We start from the raw sequence: 15,172 nt of genomic DNA, 5'->3' as shown, positions 1-15,172 counted from the left end.
TTAATATGATACTGGATAGTAATATTATAGTAAAAATTGAATAAAGATAAAAAGGTAAGCACTTTAAATAAGTGAATTTAATACAAAACCTGCAGAAACCGTACGATTTTCAGCAAACGCATAATCATTAAACAATAAAGAAAAATGTCCATAGTGTCACCTAATGTCCATGAATAGAGATTACCCAAACACTGTGCTCAAAATAACAGTAGAGTGATGCTAATTCCTTTGATACAATATGCTCCACCATGTGTGGCAAGATTAATAACTTACTGGACTTCTTATGCCAATGGGGCCTGACAAGCCTTTCACTTAAAACCACCAGGGAAGTGAAGGTGGATCCGGTAACACCATAAGCTTCAAATAAATGCACTCTCATAGAGGACACACAGACACCCAGAGAGATAATGATGTAATAGTGTAGTAATATTTATTAAAATAGAGATGAATAAAAATATATGCACTCACATTTGGTTGTGCCTGGAAAGCACCAACACATACAGCATTCTATTAAGGAGGTCTACACACCACCGCTTGCAAACCCTGAGCCTGAGTGCGTTCCAGGGACCAGAACTTGTTCCCTGGAAGCAACGTAGAGGAAACCCGGAAGTAAAGGCAGTGGCTCAGTCTCAATGCATGTCGCAAGTCTTCAGGTGGTATAAGTGGCAAGCTTGCATATTGAGATAGATACCTTATCCTCCAAAAGAAAGGTTAAAAGGGGATACATGCACAACCCCAAAAGAGGTGAAGTCCTCCTGAATAAAATTTTATTATCTTTACATTCATGCGAACTGAACTATGCATAGTGACTTACTGCACATTGTAGCAAATTTAATTAGAATGCAATGATGCTTTCTATAATTAGTCCACTTGTAAATTACTTATTGGAATTACCATCTTTAAACAGCCAGTATGCTTAAAAAGTACTCATTTCGGGGAGTAGGAGTGTAGTTGGTATTTATCTGACCCGAAGACCTGTTATAACTACAAGTGTAATAATCTGGAAGATGGGATTATAATTTGGTATAGATCCATAAATGTAATATTTGATTTCTCCATATAATCAGATTATGTAAAGAAATATTGTAATCCTCATAGAATGAGGCGTATTGGAAGTCCCTAACCAATTGAGACATAAAAGTACAAGGACATGAGATGGTTAGATATGTTTTTTTTTTCCCCTTGGAAATGATTAGAGTTGTATTTCACAATTTTACTATATTTCTTATCTCTTTGTATTCACTAGGACAACCAATTTGGAGGTACACTCTTTACCTATGATAATCATGTGAAGATCAGTGAGGGGTCCATGTAACCAGGAGTGGCAACCCTTGATGATGTTTCTGTGTTTTTAATATTGACAGGTACTATTTATGTAGAGAAAAATTCAACAACTGAATATATCTCCTGGAGAATGTTACATTTTATCTTTATAATTATAGATATATAATAATAGTTTCTTCCTGAAGAAGCAGGCCTTGTCCTGTGATAAGTTTAACATTATTTATTATTTAAAAACAAATGTTATGTTATACTTAGTTTCAATCTGGGAGTTTGAGTAAGCATGTTTGGAAGGAATACGTAATAACTAGGGATGTATCGATACCCCTTTTTTTATCAGCGAGAACAAGTATCAATACTTTCGGTCAAGTACTAGAAAAAAACTGAAGACTCACAGTGAGGTTGTGTTAAAGGGTAGGTGCCCCGGGAAGGGTGGGAAAATCAGGTCCTCAAAATCCTGCCAGTGTCCAATCACTTAAAGGAACGACTCCATAACTTATGCTGTATGAATGAGTTGCCTGTGTCCTGTACTGTACAATTAAGATATTTGCTTTTGTCAGGTATGACATTTGCGGCATGCCTAAAATAGAACTAGAATCAGATGCAGAGACATTGGTAATGAAATTGTGTCTTGCGCTGATGCAAGGGAAGCATTGTCATTTTGAGGTTCGGTGTTGTACATGCCCTTGGCAGAGCGAACATTGATCTCCGGCTTTATTGTGATTTCCTTTCGCTTGGTTTCCTGCATAGCTAGAGGTGAGGCTATTCCCCTGGGTTGTACTCACAGAGTAGAATGTGGAACATAGGGTAAGCATTTCTTGAAGGAATACACCGCAACTTGGGTGCAGACTGCCCTGTAGTGAAGTCCTTGTGGTACATTATAAAGGACTCTAGGAGGAAGTGGCAGTCAAGTATGCAACCAGTGCTATGACGCAGCACCCAGTCATCCACCTGGGACTATACATTGTAAAGTAAATTATAAAGTGAATGTATTCAAAACATAGCCTGTGTTTTTACAGTAAAGGTCAGGGATACAGGATGACCCTGGCTTACCTGTGAATAATCCTGGTACCTATACAGAGTCCAGGCATAGTCTGTCACAGTGGGCATACCCATGAAGAGGTCTTCAGCATCTGGATTCCATAGGGATGTACCATGGCCCTGGATCTGTCTAGCACCCTGCAGTTGACTACACGTTTTGCGCTAAATGCTTGAGTGCCTGTGCAGGATGCAGTGTCCGAAGAAACAATACAGGCTGAAGTTAATGAAGAGTCGACTGAATCTGAAGTTAAAATAATAAACTAGTTAAGCGAAGAGTGATTTCTCCTCGAGGAAGAAGAGGTCCATTTCCTTAGGATACTAGTAAAAGCTAAGACTCACAAAGCGGGGTAAGGTTATAGGGGAGGCGCCCGGGAGGTGTGTCTTCAAAAACTTGCAGTATCCAATCACTTGTAGGTTTGAGCCTATAACCCAGAGTCTATAAATACTCAGCCTGTGTCCTGTGCTGTACAATTAGGATAAAAGGATTGTGTCTCAATATATAAATGTTGCCCTCCCAGCATCCCATTGCAAGGTTAGCATAGCTCAGTACATAATTGGCATCTATAGCTGTACCTCTGATATGATCTATTTATTAATGTCTATATGATCGATTTATTAATGAGAAGTAGTTATGATCCAGTTTGAATCTGATATATTCAATAGGAAAGCAGACTTAATTTATGTTAGTGTTTTTTAGAGGTGGTAATTGAGGGATTTAATACCAACATGTGAGGTATGGCTGTGGATGAGGAACAGACATCCAGGGAAAGCCAAGTATACAGTGGTTCTCAACAATAATCAGACAATATTTTATTTACATACTTCATGTGTAACAAGTATATAAATCAGAAAAAACACTAAACAAGCGAAAAAAAATACAGAAACACTTTTGTATTGTCCTCCTCTATTTACTACCATTTTGAAATGCAGCATAATCTACTAATATTCCCTTGTCATTCTTTAATACAGGCTGACTTTATAGGGTTTATGGTATTTACTAAAGGCAAATACTGTTTACTTTGCAAAGGAAGCTGCACTTTGCAGGGGAATTTTCTCCATAGTGTAGTGAAGGAGGTAAAGCTTGGCTGACTTCCATCGTCCAATCATGTGCAAGTAAACCTGTTGTTTTTTTAATTTTCCTTTATTGGGTATTCTTTGCAAATTGAAATTTCACCGTATTCACTAACTCTGGGGAAAATTACCTTGCAAACTGCAACTTCTCTTGCAAAGTGAACATCCTATTTGCCTTTAGAAAATTAACTCCTATGAATGCTAATCTGCCATAAATTTTTTTTCGCCAGTACATTTATTTATACATTTACTCATTCTGGTTTTGACAGCCTCTAAAAGCTTGCTTTTAGAATAATTTTTTTTTGTAATAAAAAAAGCACTAAACCAAAAAATAGAAAAAAAAAAGCAGAACTCAGAAAGTGACTTTTCTCAAACAATTTCCTTCAGAGTCAGCAACAAAGCTTTCTGTCTCATTAATATTTTCTTATAATGTGCAAACAGTCAGAATGTCTTATTTGTGCAATAGGACAATCAAACAACAATGGTAAATGATAGTGGTGCACCGAAATTAAAAATTCTGGTGTCGAAACCGAAACTACAAAATGCACGTGGCCGAAAACCAAAATGCACAGTGTTTAAAAATTGATATATATTTTTTACGGCGAGTAAATAGAAACCCAACAAGTCATGCTTTAAAATTGTGCACACTCGTGAAATGGCGTCAAACTGCGGTACTTAAAAATCTCCATGGGCGATGCTTTAAAAATGTCTACAGGTTAGCAGTGTAAAGTTACAGAGGACATCTAGTGCGAGAATTATTGCTCTTGCTCTGACGTTCATGGTGATACCTCACGTGTGTGGTTTGAACACCATTTACAAATGTGGGCATGGCCTACGTATGCATTCACCACTACGTGCGAGCACGTGGGGGACTGGGGCACTTTTATTCTTATCACAAGAAATGCATGCATCCCTTGTGATAAAAATAATTAGTGACAGGTCATCTTTATGGAGAGATATGGGGTCAATAAGAGCCCATATCTCTCCTCTGCAATGTAAAGCATTAGATTAAAAAAAAAAAAAAAAAAAAAAAAAGCATTGATCTAGTGCTTTAAAAAGAAAAAAAAAAATGTTCCGGTCCGCCAAGGGCATAGAGATGAGTGGCGGCCATCTTTCCTTCACTCATCTCTATGCCCAGCGTCGGGGTTGATGGTTTCTCAGGTAAGGCTGAGAACTACTGAGCGGCGGCCGGTGGCGGTGAGGGGCGGGTTTTTTTGGGCACCAGTATCGGTGCTTTTTTTTTCATTTCTGCCAACGGCCAAAAAGGGTGATTTCGGCTGAAACGTTTTGGCCACCAAAATTTCGGTGCATCCCTAGTAAATGATCATTAAATATGTATAAACAATTTGAGTAAATTTTAATTCTGACAACTAAAGAATATCATTAACTGCAACAGCAACTATGACCCATGAAGCATACAGCAGTACGTCAAGAAATAAATAATGCCCAGTGTGATATGGCATTTGTCATCATACACGAGAATGCCAAGTACACAACCTGCTTATAAATTCAAAATCCCCATACCTGCATCTAGGACTTAACTTGTGGGAAACACTACAGTATATATGCAGTACCACAATGTCAAGGAAGGCCTGTAAGACCATTGTATCTAATGTAGTACAATGTGACAATGGGCGAATTGGGTATGAGGAGCCTGTTGTAAATACTCCAGTCTGACACGTGAAATTAAAGCCTTAAAGGAAACCAGTTAGGATGTTTGTTACCTGGTGCAGTGGTGCTTCCGGGTAAGGCATGTCATCAAGTTTAATGCAACAGAGGTGTGTTCTACTTCACACCTAGCACTGCTTTAACAGTCATGACAGGTCTCTTGTCATGAAATCTCAGGCACTGTTAGGCTGCAATGTGTAAAACAAAACTATGATATAACTAGACAAGAAATAAGTAAATAAATTAAAAAGGTAACATTTTACAACTGTGATATGCAGAGGGGCACTACATATAAAATATCCAGAAAAAAATGTTAACAAAATTGCGATTGGACTTTACTCCATCATAATACAATAAATTGCTGGTCTAACAGAAATAAAATATGAAACACAGGCAGCTGTATGCAAGCAAAAACAATGCAATCAGTAGGGTCCTTCAAAATAGATTGCGTGTCCACAATATAAATAATAAAAATTAGGTACATAGAAAATGTTGCGCTCAGTACATTTAAGATATACTTTTGGTTTACATTCATTCAGACACATCAGATATTTTCTTCTGCTCTTCATTTATTTATGCATTGCAGTGGCTATATTGTACATTTGGCGTGTCGAGCTGCAGCTTCCTAAAACAAAGTAGTAACAAATTATTAGTAACATTCAACTAAACAGCTTTTAAGAAAGTAATATATTTAGGCCAAAGAAAAGTGAAGAATTCTATAAGCAATACAAAGAGTAAAAGTCATACAGTAATCAAGCAAATAATTAGGGAAATACAAATGAATTGCAAATTTTAATGGTTCACGGATAGTAGAGTCAAGCCCACAAGAACACACTGGGGTTGACTTACTGAAAGCAAATAGACTGTGCACTTTGCAAGTGCAGTTGCACCTAATTTTCATAGTAAATGTAAAGTGGTAAAGCTTCATTTTGTATAGAATACCCAATCAGATGCAAGGAAAAAAATAAAATTTGCTTGCACGATTGGATGATGGAAATCAGCAGAGCTTTACTGCATTTACTAAACTCTGAAGAAAATTAGTGCAACTGCACTTGCAAAGTGCACAATATATTTGCCTTTAGTAAATCCACCCCACTGCTGTACTAAGGAATTTACTAGGGTTGCACTGATACAGGTATCGGTACCGATACTAAGCATTTTCACGAGTATAGATACCTGAAACAGATACCTTTGCGTTGTGATTAGAGCCCATACAAAATAAATGGGCTCAAGTCGCATTGCAAGGAGTCACATGTGATTTGAACAGGAATGTGGTGCGATTCCTGTCCAAACCACATGCTGTTCTCCTGCAGGTGTGGTGCGATTTGCAGTGCAACTTGAGCCATTCATTTTGTATGGCTCAAATTGCACCGCACCCACAGGGTAACCACATGTGATTAGGACAGGAATCGCACCACATTCCTGTTCAAATCACATGCAACTCTTTGCAGTGTGATTTGAATCCATTCAATTAGTATGGGCTCAAATTGCATTAAAAAGTATCAGTAATCAGCACTGGCGAGTACTTGAGCACAGGTATTGGTACTCGTACTCGCCGATAAAAAACCCGATATTGGTGAAACCCTAGATTTTACTGATCCCAAGTCTTAACCAGTATATGTGAAGTTAAAGCATGTTAGTGCACAATGATGTTCCTAAATCTCTAATCCAGGATTAAACAAAATAATCTAGACCTACTCATGCTGTAAGTCATTAACCAAATCCACAGATCAGCAACTCAAAAGTGACAACCAAACACCGAATTATTGTTAGTGTACAAAAGCACAGAGATGGTTAAAAACAATAGTTTGCTGCATGAAAAGGTCAAAACAATAAAGGATTACTTGTCTGTTTTAAAACTAATTATGGCTTGACAGAGTTAAACCTTCACCTAGAGAATTCAGCAAGGGAAGAGCTGTACAGAAAAAACACGAGATACAGTATAAAATTGTAGAAAAATCACTTTTTACCTACATAAAGTAATCTACCAAAATAGCTTTCAACAATTCCTTAGCTACTCAACAGATGTTAGTATGCGGTTTCTATTTGCTACCATATACAGTATGTTTTTTGTCATTTTTAAAAATGACAGTCAACCTAAAACAAGTATTACATTTTGTTTGTATCAAGTGAAAAGATTAACAGTGGTTTATTACGATGGGACTTCAGTGATGAGTTTTTAATTAACTTTACACTTTGGGAGAGTGCAGCAACAGGAGCGTTGACCACTCCATAGTTGGAAGGAAGATCCTAAAAGCCAGTGTGTAAGGGACAATTCCAAGAACTAGATAGCAATTTGAATTCAAATTCAAGAGAGTAATTTGTGTAAAATGCATATTAGATTACCATGATAAAGTTGTATTTTCTGTACAGCTCCGGTCCTTGCATAAACTATGCACAATTCAGCTAAAGCAAGCCCAACACCAAGTATGAAAGAATTAGGCATTTCTTCTTTATCCTGCAAATTTAAATAAATATTGGTCTAACACCTCCTAGCAGTTTCTATTGCTGAATTCAAGCATGTATGCATTAATAAACTTGTATTTTGTAGCTGGGAAGTTTTTCCTTAGTTATTCGAATTTCAATGTGCCACTCAAGACCAAGTGTTTATTTTTTATTTCTTTAATAGAACTGGATATGGAAGTTTGCAGTTTCAGATAAAAATGGGAAGAAATATTCAGGTGATTTAGAAAATAGTTTCAATTGTAATCTGTTGGTGACCATTGGGAGGATTTCTAGCAGATGGGGTTTGTTTCTGGTACTTCTATTCAAAGTTGCCAAATTATGTTAGTATGCGAAACAGAAAGCTGCACAGTACAACATAGCGACATTCTTACAAAGGTGGAATAGACTGCACACCAATGTTAAACCTTTTATGTAGTTATAAGAATGGAAGTACCTTGTAAGTGTGGTTTTTTTAAAAATTATATATCTGATTCACAGCTCAGGCTCTACAGATGCCGCAAACTTGTCTGTCTTTACGTCACAATAATATTCACTGGATAAAGAAGAAAAAAATCTACTGTTGGACAGAAAATTCCCACCACCAAATACATTGATTAACATTTCTTCTTTAACCTCTTCACACCTAAGGTTAAAAAAAATCTTAAAGCCTAAGTAAAATTTCACAACGTTGACATGTTAGTAAAACCATACATATCATCACAACTGCTTTGTACATCCCGGTGAATTATACCTTGCTTTTTTCAGGACACATTGGGCTTCCATTTGGTGGTAAATGGTAATGGATATCTCCTGATTTTTTTTTTCATTATCAAAGGAAAACTGGACCAAAATAGTAAAAAAAAAAATATATTTTTTTTTAATTTAGCTGTGTGTTTCTTGTTACTACCATAAGCTACCACCAAAGAACAACCCAAAATACATTTTCTAGCTCTTGACAATCGCAGCGATACCATATATGTATATGTTATTTGTTGTTTATACCCGTACTACAGCCCAGAAACAATAGTGCGCATTTTGTTTATTTTTTTTAACCTAAAATACACTGACACTAACTGACATGGATACCAATAATAATAATTAAAAAATAAATAAAATCCTGACCTTTGACCCTGACTTTGACCCAAACACTAACCCTGGCACTGAATTAGCGATCACTGGCTATCACAGCAATCATGTGACCCGGAATCGGGAGTCCCGGGTCCCGATCGTTAGAACGGGATCCAGGGCTCTCAGGGACACCCCGGTCTTTGTGCGGTGTGCTCCCAGCACAAAGACAGGTACGCAATATTGCGGCCCCACGAAAAAAAGCCCAGTTCTGTGAGGCCGCATATTTGTGTGACATCGGCGGGAAGGGGTTAAGGAGCGGTTTATGTGAAATTGCAAGAAATAACAGAATTAAAGTGTTACTAAACCCACAACATATACAAATCTGTATATGCAGTAAAGCATGCTTGTTAGCTGGGAAGTTAGCTGTGGAACCTAAGGGGTTAATCCTCTGCATTGTGGAAAAAGGCTGCTTAATCCTGACTTCTCTGATCCTCCCCTTCTTCCAGTGCCCCCCTCTTATCTCCTGTTAAGACATATTGTGTGGAGACACTCTGCACATGCTTAATTTGGTGTGCATTGCTAGAGAGATTTTTTTTTTTCCCTTGAGAAAGCACATGTGATCAGCACAGGGCCAATCAGCACTGCCCAGACAGAGGTTAAGGGTTCTGCATCCACTTAAAGAAAAATACTCATACAAGCTTTAACCAGTGCTCTGCTGGACACTGATAGAAGTTGCAAGACTGCTATATACTGCTGATGAGAAAAGGTATTTACCAGTTTATATTTACTAACATAATTGCACTTCCATGTTGTGTGTACGGTGGGAGACCAGATATAGTGAATGCAGGGTCCTGGGTTTAGTAACACTAACTACAAACCTGAAATGTGTTGCAATCAAGTATTAAAAATGTTGAAAGGATAGTAATTTTACAAAGTGACATGTAGGCTGTTAGAATGACAGTTTAAAGCACAATTTCAGGGTACATTTTCAGCAGATGTGTAAATGTAATTTTATCTCAGTATCTGTAGCTCTCGTCTTAGTGATGACAACATGGAAGTATACTTCCCTGGGACAGAAACCCTGCCTTTTCCACCACCATGTGCCTGCATTATCCATTTATTTGAATAGTCTGATATAAGCAACAATTGATTGTGAAGGACACACACTTGACAATCAGTTGTAGACACATCTGAGAACTTGCTTCTTCAGTGACATAATTGGAAGCAAAGCAGCATGAGCAGCAATAATTACTTGTTAAAAGCAATAATTCAGTTTGTTACGCCCATACAAAAATGCATTAATAAACAACCTATCTTGGTTCATGGACCATCTGTGTCACCCAAAGGTGGTACAGACTTTCACTAATGGGAAACCCTGATGAAGAGTAGTATGAAGTCCTCAGACACATGGTCAGAGCAATAGAATAGAGAACAGGTTGATGATCAGGACAGGTATAAACAAGCTGAGTGCCGCTGCAGACAATCCACATAAATAATCCAGAACTTGAGCAGTAAAAAAGACCGGTTGATAAGATAAAGACTGAATGCCCAATTGTCTATTTAAACACTCCTAATTGAGGTGTGCACCGAAGGATTACCTAAACTGAAATGCTGAATAATGACTGGCAGGTGATCCTAAAGCCCCATACACATACATGGGCTGAATATCGTCCCAAATCAGCAAGTAAAGTAGATACCGGATGACATTTGTCCCGTGTGTACAGGTCCTTGTTTGACAGAAACCAATCTCATGACTGGCTTCTGTTCAACTAGCAGGCTGGAAAACCAGCAGCAAACGCAATAGCTCAGAGGAGAGATTGCTGAACTAACATTGCATCATTAGTAAAGAGACCTCCTTGCAAGCTCATTTTTTTTTTCCTTCAGCCTGCCGGGCTTCATTGGCAGACAAGTCCTTTACACGAATGTTTGGGGAAGACTATTTTAAAGAATAAAGCATCTCTGCCGTGAATAGGTAAAAGGCACCATGCTGCTAAAGGAATCATCTCTCTAATGACATTAAGATGAAAAATGTGAAATCTCTTTCAATCACTAGACAACACAAGTATGGATTTCTACCTTACAAAATAGGTTTCTGTGCTAACACGTAATAAACTGGAAGACCATGGGAGACTGACATTAGGCAGGTTATATCTTTCATGTGATATTACATGCATCACTACTGAAAAGATGTTTTAAAAATCCAAATTACTGACAGGTAGTAAGACTGATATATTTTCAACTTGTACATTGTAAAATTAGGTTACTGAAATAAAAGAAAAACTACTGTTAAATTAAACAGTAAATATGCATAAAAGAATGATTATACCTGTATTAAGTTACATTTAAAATATTTTCTAAAAATGTGATATCATTTAAACATCACATAAAACTCCCTAAAAGGGCAAAACACAAACAATACATTCTGGAAAAAAAGCACACTTTAACTGGACTTTGTGTCATATCATTGCATGAAAATGCTGTTGCCTGGAAATGATGACAGGCAGTATGAACATAGCGTGAGTTTATGACATGTCTGCTGCTCCTCAGGGATCAGCACAGATTATTCACCTGGCTCAAGTGTTATTCCATTTCACTATACATAGATGGAAAGATGGTTCTATTTTCTAAAGTGAAATGGATTATGACGGATTCTTCAATTAACACATTTTTAATAATCTTTCACTTGTTTAACCACCTAAATGCTCTTATTGAAAGCTACTCTTGCAATAATCAAATTACAAAGGAAATGTAAACAGCAGGATGGGGATACTGGCATTGTTTCTGAATAAAGTATGAGTAGAAGAACCTTTCTTATGGCAAGGAATGGTCTGTAGCAGCACTCTAATTTTGAATGACTGTTTTTGGCACACTGCTTGATTCAGTAGGAAAACATGAGCAAAAAAATAGCAAACGTAACACAGATTCCAGAAGTAGAATGATTATAGTCAGGTACATTTTTAGAAGAATTTTTGTGGAAACTCTATGCAAGAAATGTTAAATATTCCAGTGGTGAAAAAAACAAGTGAAGGCAGCATTGCCACACCAAATGAACATGTAAATTAAAGATTATATCCTACTTGCAATCACCAAGTATATACAGTGTACTTTTAGATGGTAAAGGCTGATGTTATCTTCAGAAACCAATCATTAGGAAAGAAAAAGACACAGGTTACTACTTCTCCATCACAGGACAAAACACAATAAAACAGTTTTTACTTCTATAAACAAACAATACTGAAAACCTATTAGAGTGCTTGGGTATCTATAAATCATTGTATAAAATACAGTAATATGTGTTAATTTGCTTTATACCAGAGGTCAGTCCAAGGCCAGATATACTATAGGCAATAAAGGAACATGGTAGTCACCCCCCTTACTCCTGCATAGTAACTCTGGTTCTTGATGCCTGGGCATTGGCCCAGCACCATCATATGGGTGTGGGGACAGAGACCTCCATCCTGTGTAATTTTCAAATGACTTCAAACTTACGCAGGGCCACCTCTCTTCATTACATGTGGTTGAACAGAGCCATCAAGGATCAAGAGAATAGTGAGTATAGTCTGCTGGGGACCCTGTGTCTTTGCCCTGCAGGGGCCCCTGTTAAGAGCTCATACACATTATATTGCACTGCTTATTATGTGTTGGAGCATGCTTCACTTGGCATGAACTTCTGCTCTAATTTATATTTACTCCAGCACAAATTGTGCATTGTGAACCTAATGAAAGCTTCAGGTCTCCACTATGGCTTCTGCAGCCATGTCTGGTGGGTTCCACTAAGGGTACTGGCTGGGTAAAGAGTCTGTCCCAACTCCTTGCAATTTGTACAGGCAAAATAATGTCCCATAAAATGCACACCATACAATCACATTTATCAGAAGAGTGTAGGTCATCCATCACAAAGTCCTGTGGGCAAAATGAATCAGGGCTATGGCCAGAACAGAGTTAGACTGAGGCTGCCTTTACAAATTGTACATTGTTTGGTACTCTGTAGCACAATTGTGCACATTTGTGTATAGGTTGGGATGCCACCTAAAAAGAATGACAACACACATGCACAACACATTGTAGTGTGCTGCATAAAGCATGCAGTACTGCACATATGACACTGTGGGGATTATTGACTAAAATTGGAGAGTGCAAGTCTAATACAGCTCTGCATAGAAATCAGCTTACAGGTTTTATTGTCAAAGCTTAATTCAACAACCTGAAGTTAGAAGCTGATTGGCTACCATGCACAGCTGCACCAGATTCTGAGTGCTCCAGTTTTAGTAAATCTCCCCCTGTATGTGAATTGACCCTTAGAAAAGTCACTCAAGATATGGATGCAATGCATGTTAAATGACATCAACAAAGCAGGAGTAGGATCTCCTCTACAGACAGAGATACGTAAAGGAACATAAAAAAAATGGCCTCACCCTCTTTTTTGCTTTTTGCCGATATATTTCAATAGCAAGAAACAAATAACCCCTGCAGATGCAGCTACTCCAAAACTTATGCCTTAAGAGAATTGAAGATGAAAAGTTAAATTTTAAATAACAGTAACATGTAAAAGATATCAAATGATCAGAAGAAAATTATTTTTATGGTCATGGGGTTTGAAATCTACTTAACATCATCTGTCTCCACAATGTTCGAATTTTGAATTAAAGAAGTATAACAATATAAAAGTTGAAGAAATGCATACATAATTCTCTAAATTCAAAAGATTAATTTAACCACTTGCTGTCTGGGGCAATTTTGAAATGTTTCACATACATACAAATCAGCATTTGTTTGCTAGAAAATTACTTAGAACATCCCAAATGTTCAACATTTTCTGAAAGCAGAGGCACTGGAGAATAAAATTGTGGTTGTTGTAATTTTTTTTAATTTTTTTTTATTTGCACATACCTTTATTAAACGCAAATTTTCAGGAAGAAATACACAAATCTTAGTGCACACAAACACAATATATAGAAAAAACTTCAGCGCAAGAGATACCTCCTTACAGATGTGCAGCTAGCATGTGATGTGTTCTCACATATAACAAATGAATAAATAATGAAAAATGCAGCGCAACAAATAAATAAATGCGATTATGCTTCTATATCAGCTGTGACCTATGAACCTGCTGAATGCGTATTGATAAACAGTGACAATAAACAATACTCCTCTGTGCTTGTGAATACTTAGTAATCCAATATATGCTTACTGGTCATATATTCTAATGGATATATATAGACCCACACATAATCTGTAACAACCACAGTGCTTTGTGATATTTTTACAACATAAATCGTTGTGAACAGTCCCTTTTATTCCACAATAACTTCGTGCAGACCGGTGTAGTCACACCACTATGTACAAGTGAACGGTGCTCCTGTATCACCCCTTAGTGCTCTTCCACCTCCAACACACTTATATGCTCACCTCAAAGTTTGATCCATAATGACAGGTCAAACTGAACTTTTCCTTTTTAACCCAGGCAGGTATCATGGTACAAAGTCTTACCACTCTTTGTAACTCTTTGCCAGCACTTTTATATTGATCCAATTCATTCTGCAATCATGTAAAAAAAAACAAACCGCTGAATATAGTGTAGTATGTACAACCAAAAATAGCCTTTATTAAAAATATATATATCCACTCACATTAAAAATTCACTATACAGTGCTCCAAGTTGAATTCATGCTGTAATCCCTCTTGCAAAATGGCAGCATGTAGACTTCCAGTTTACGGCTTGACGCAATCGGCGTACCCTACGCATTACGTTACAACATGTGACTTCATCAGGAGTAGCCCATTGGATGTCAAGCCTTCCATTTACAGTCAGTCATTCATAGATGGTAATACTATACATCTGTGCCGGCGCCATTTTGTTGTAGACCATCACATGGTCTTGAGTGTCATTTTCCTGTAGATTTTTCCAAAATTAATGTATACTAGCCTCACTTTCCAAGGGAGTATTGCCACAATAACAGTGGCTGTATGTATACATACATAGATAAGCAGGAGAACAAAAATAGAGATCCTAGTAGATAATATACTTATCTATGACCAGTAATAGGGATTTATTTGGACAAATTAAGATATAATATAATCAATGTATTTTATCCTCACTTTGCAAGAGAGTAGATCACCCTCACTATACAAGGAGGTATTGCCACAATACCAATAACTATATATACACATATAAAAAATAAGCAGGAGAGCAAAATTAGAGATCCTAGTAAATGGTAAACATATCTATGACTAATAGTGGAGATTATGGACCAATTAGAATATTATGATCGATCAGTGTATATTAGCCTATTATACAGGGGAATATTATCCCAATACAGTAGGCCATATGTATTCATAAATGTACATAATAGAGGTCTGGATCAGTCAAACCATTGCTATAAGGAATACATATATCAGTAAAAGAGTATACTGGTTTAACAGATATGGGCTAGGTACTTTTTATGCGATATCTCATCATATTGGAGAGGCCATAGGTATATAATATGGTGAATAAATTGTCTATGAAGATATTTAAACATATTGATACCCCGTATGTCAATGTAATGTTCGTAGGGAATCACAGCTTAATACATATAATGTGTCATATATATATAAC

The 15,172-nt window shown here is 37.1% G+C and overlaps 1 protein-coding gene across 3 annotated transcripts in view; it reads right to left on the bottom strand.

Moving 5' to 3' along the window:
- Positions 1-405: 405 nt before the first annotated feature.
- The window catches only part of LOC149469994 (C4b-binding protein alpha chain-like), a 230,459-nt gene continuing 215,692 nt past the window's right edge, over positions 406-15,172 (bottom strand). The window contains exons 16-18 of one of the 3 annotated variants that reach the window (XR_016311453.1): positions 12,990-13,071; positions 11,652-11,705; positions 406-5,686 (exon numbers count right to left, since the gene is read on the bottom strand). Coding sequence is in view for 2 of the 3 variants with exons in the window: in XM_089668329.1 (XP_089524455.1) it covers positions 7,999-8,059; positions 12,990-13,071 (143 nt within the window). In the remaining variant the exon portion in view is untranslated. Of the gene's footprint in view, positions 5,687-7,960; positions 8,060-11,651; positions 11,706-12,989; positions 13,072-15,172 lie in introns of all 3 variants that reach the window. The other 2 variants (XM_089668329.1, XM_089668330.1) reach the window with 2 other exon arrangements.

The sequence above is a fragment of the Staurois parvus genome, unplaced genomic scaffold (assembly GCF_062004578.1).
Source record: "Staurois parvus isolate SC_StPar_1 unplaced genomic scaffold, SC_StPar_1.0 ptg000056l, whole genome shotgun sequence".
Taxonomy (NCBI): domain Eukaryota; kingdom Metazoa; phylum Chordata; class Amphibia; order Anura; family Ranidae; genus Staurois; species Staurois parvus.
This window is presented reverse-complemented; position numbering and strand designations above follow the sequence as displayed.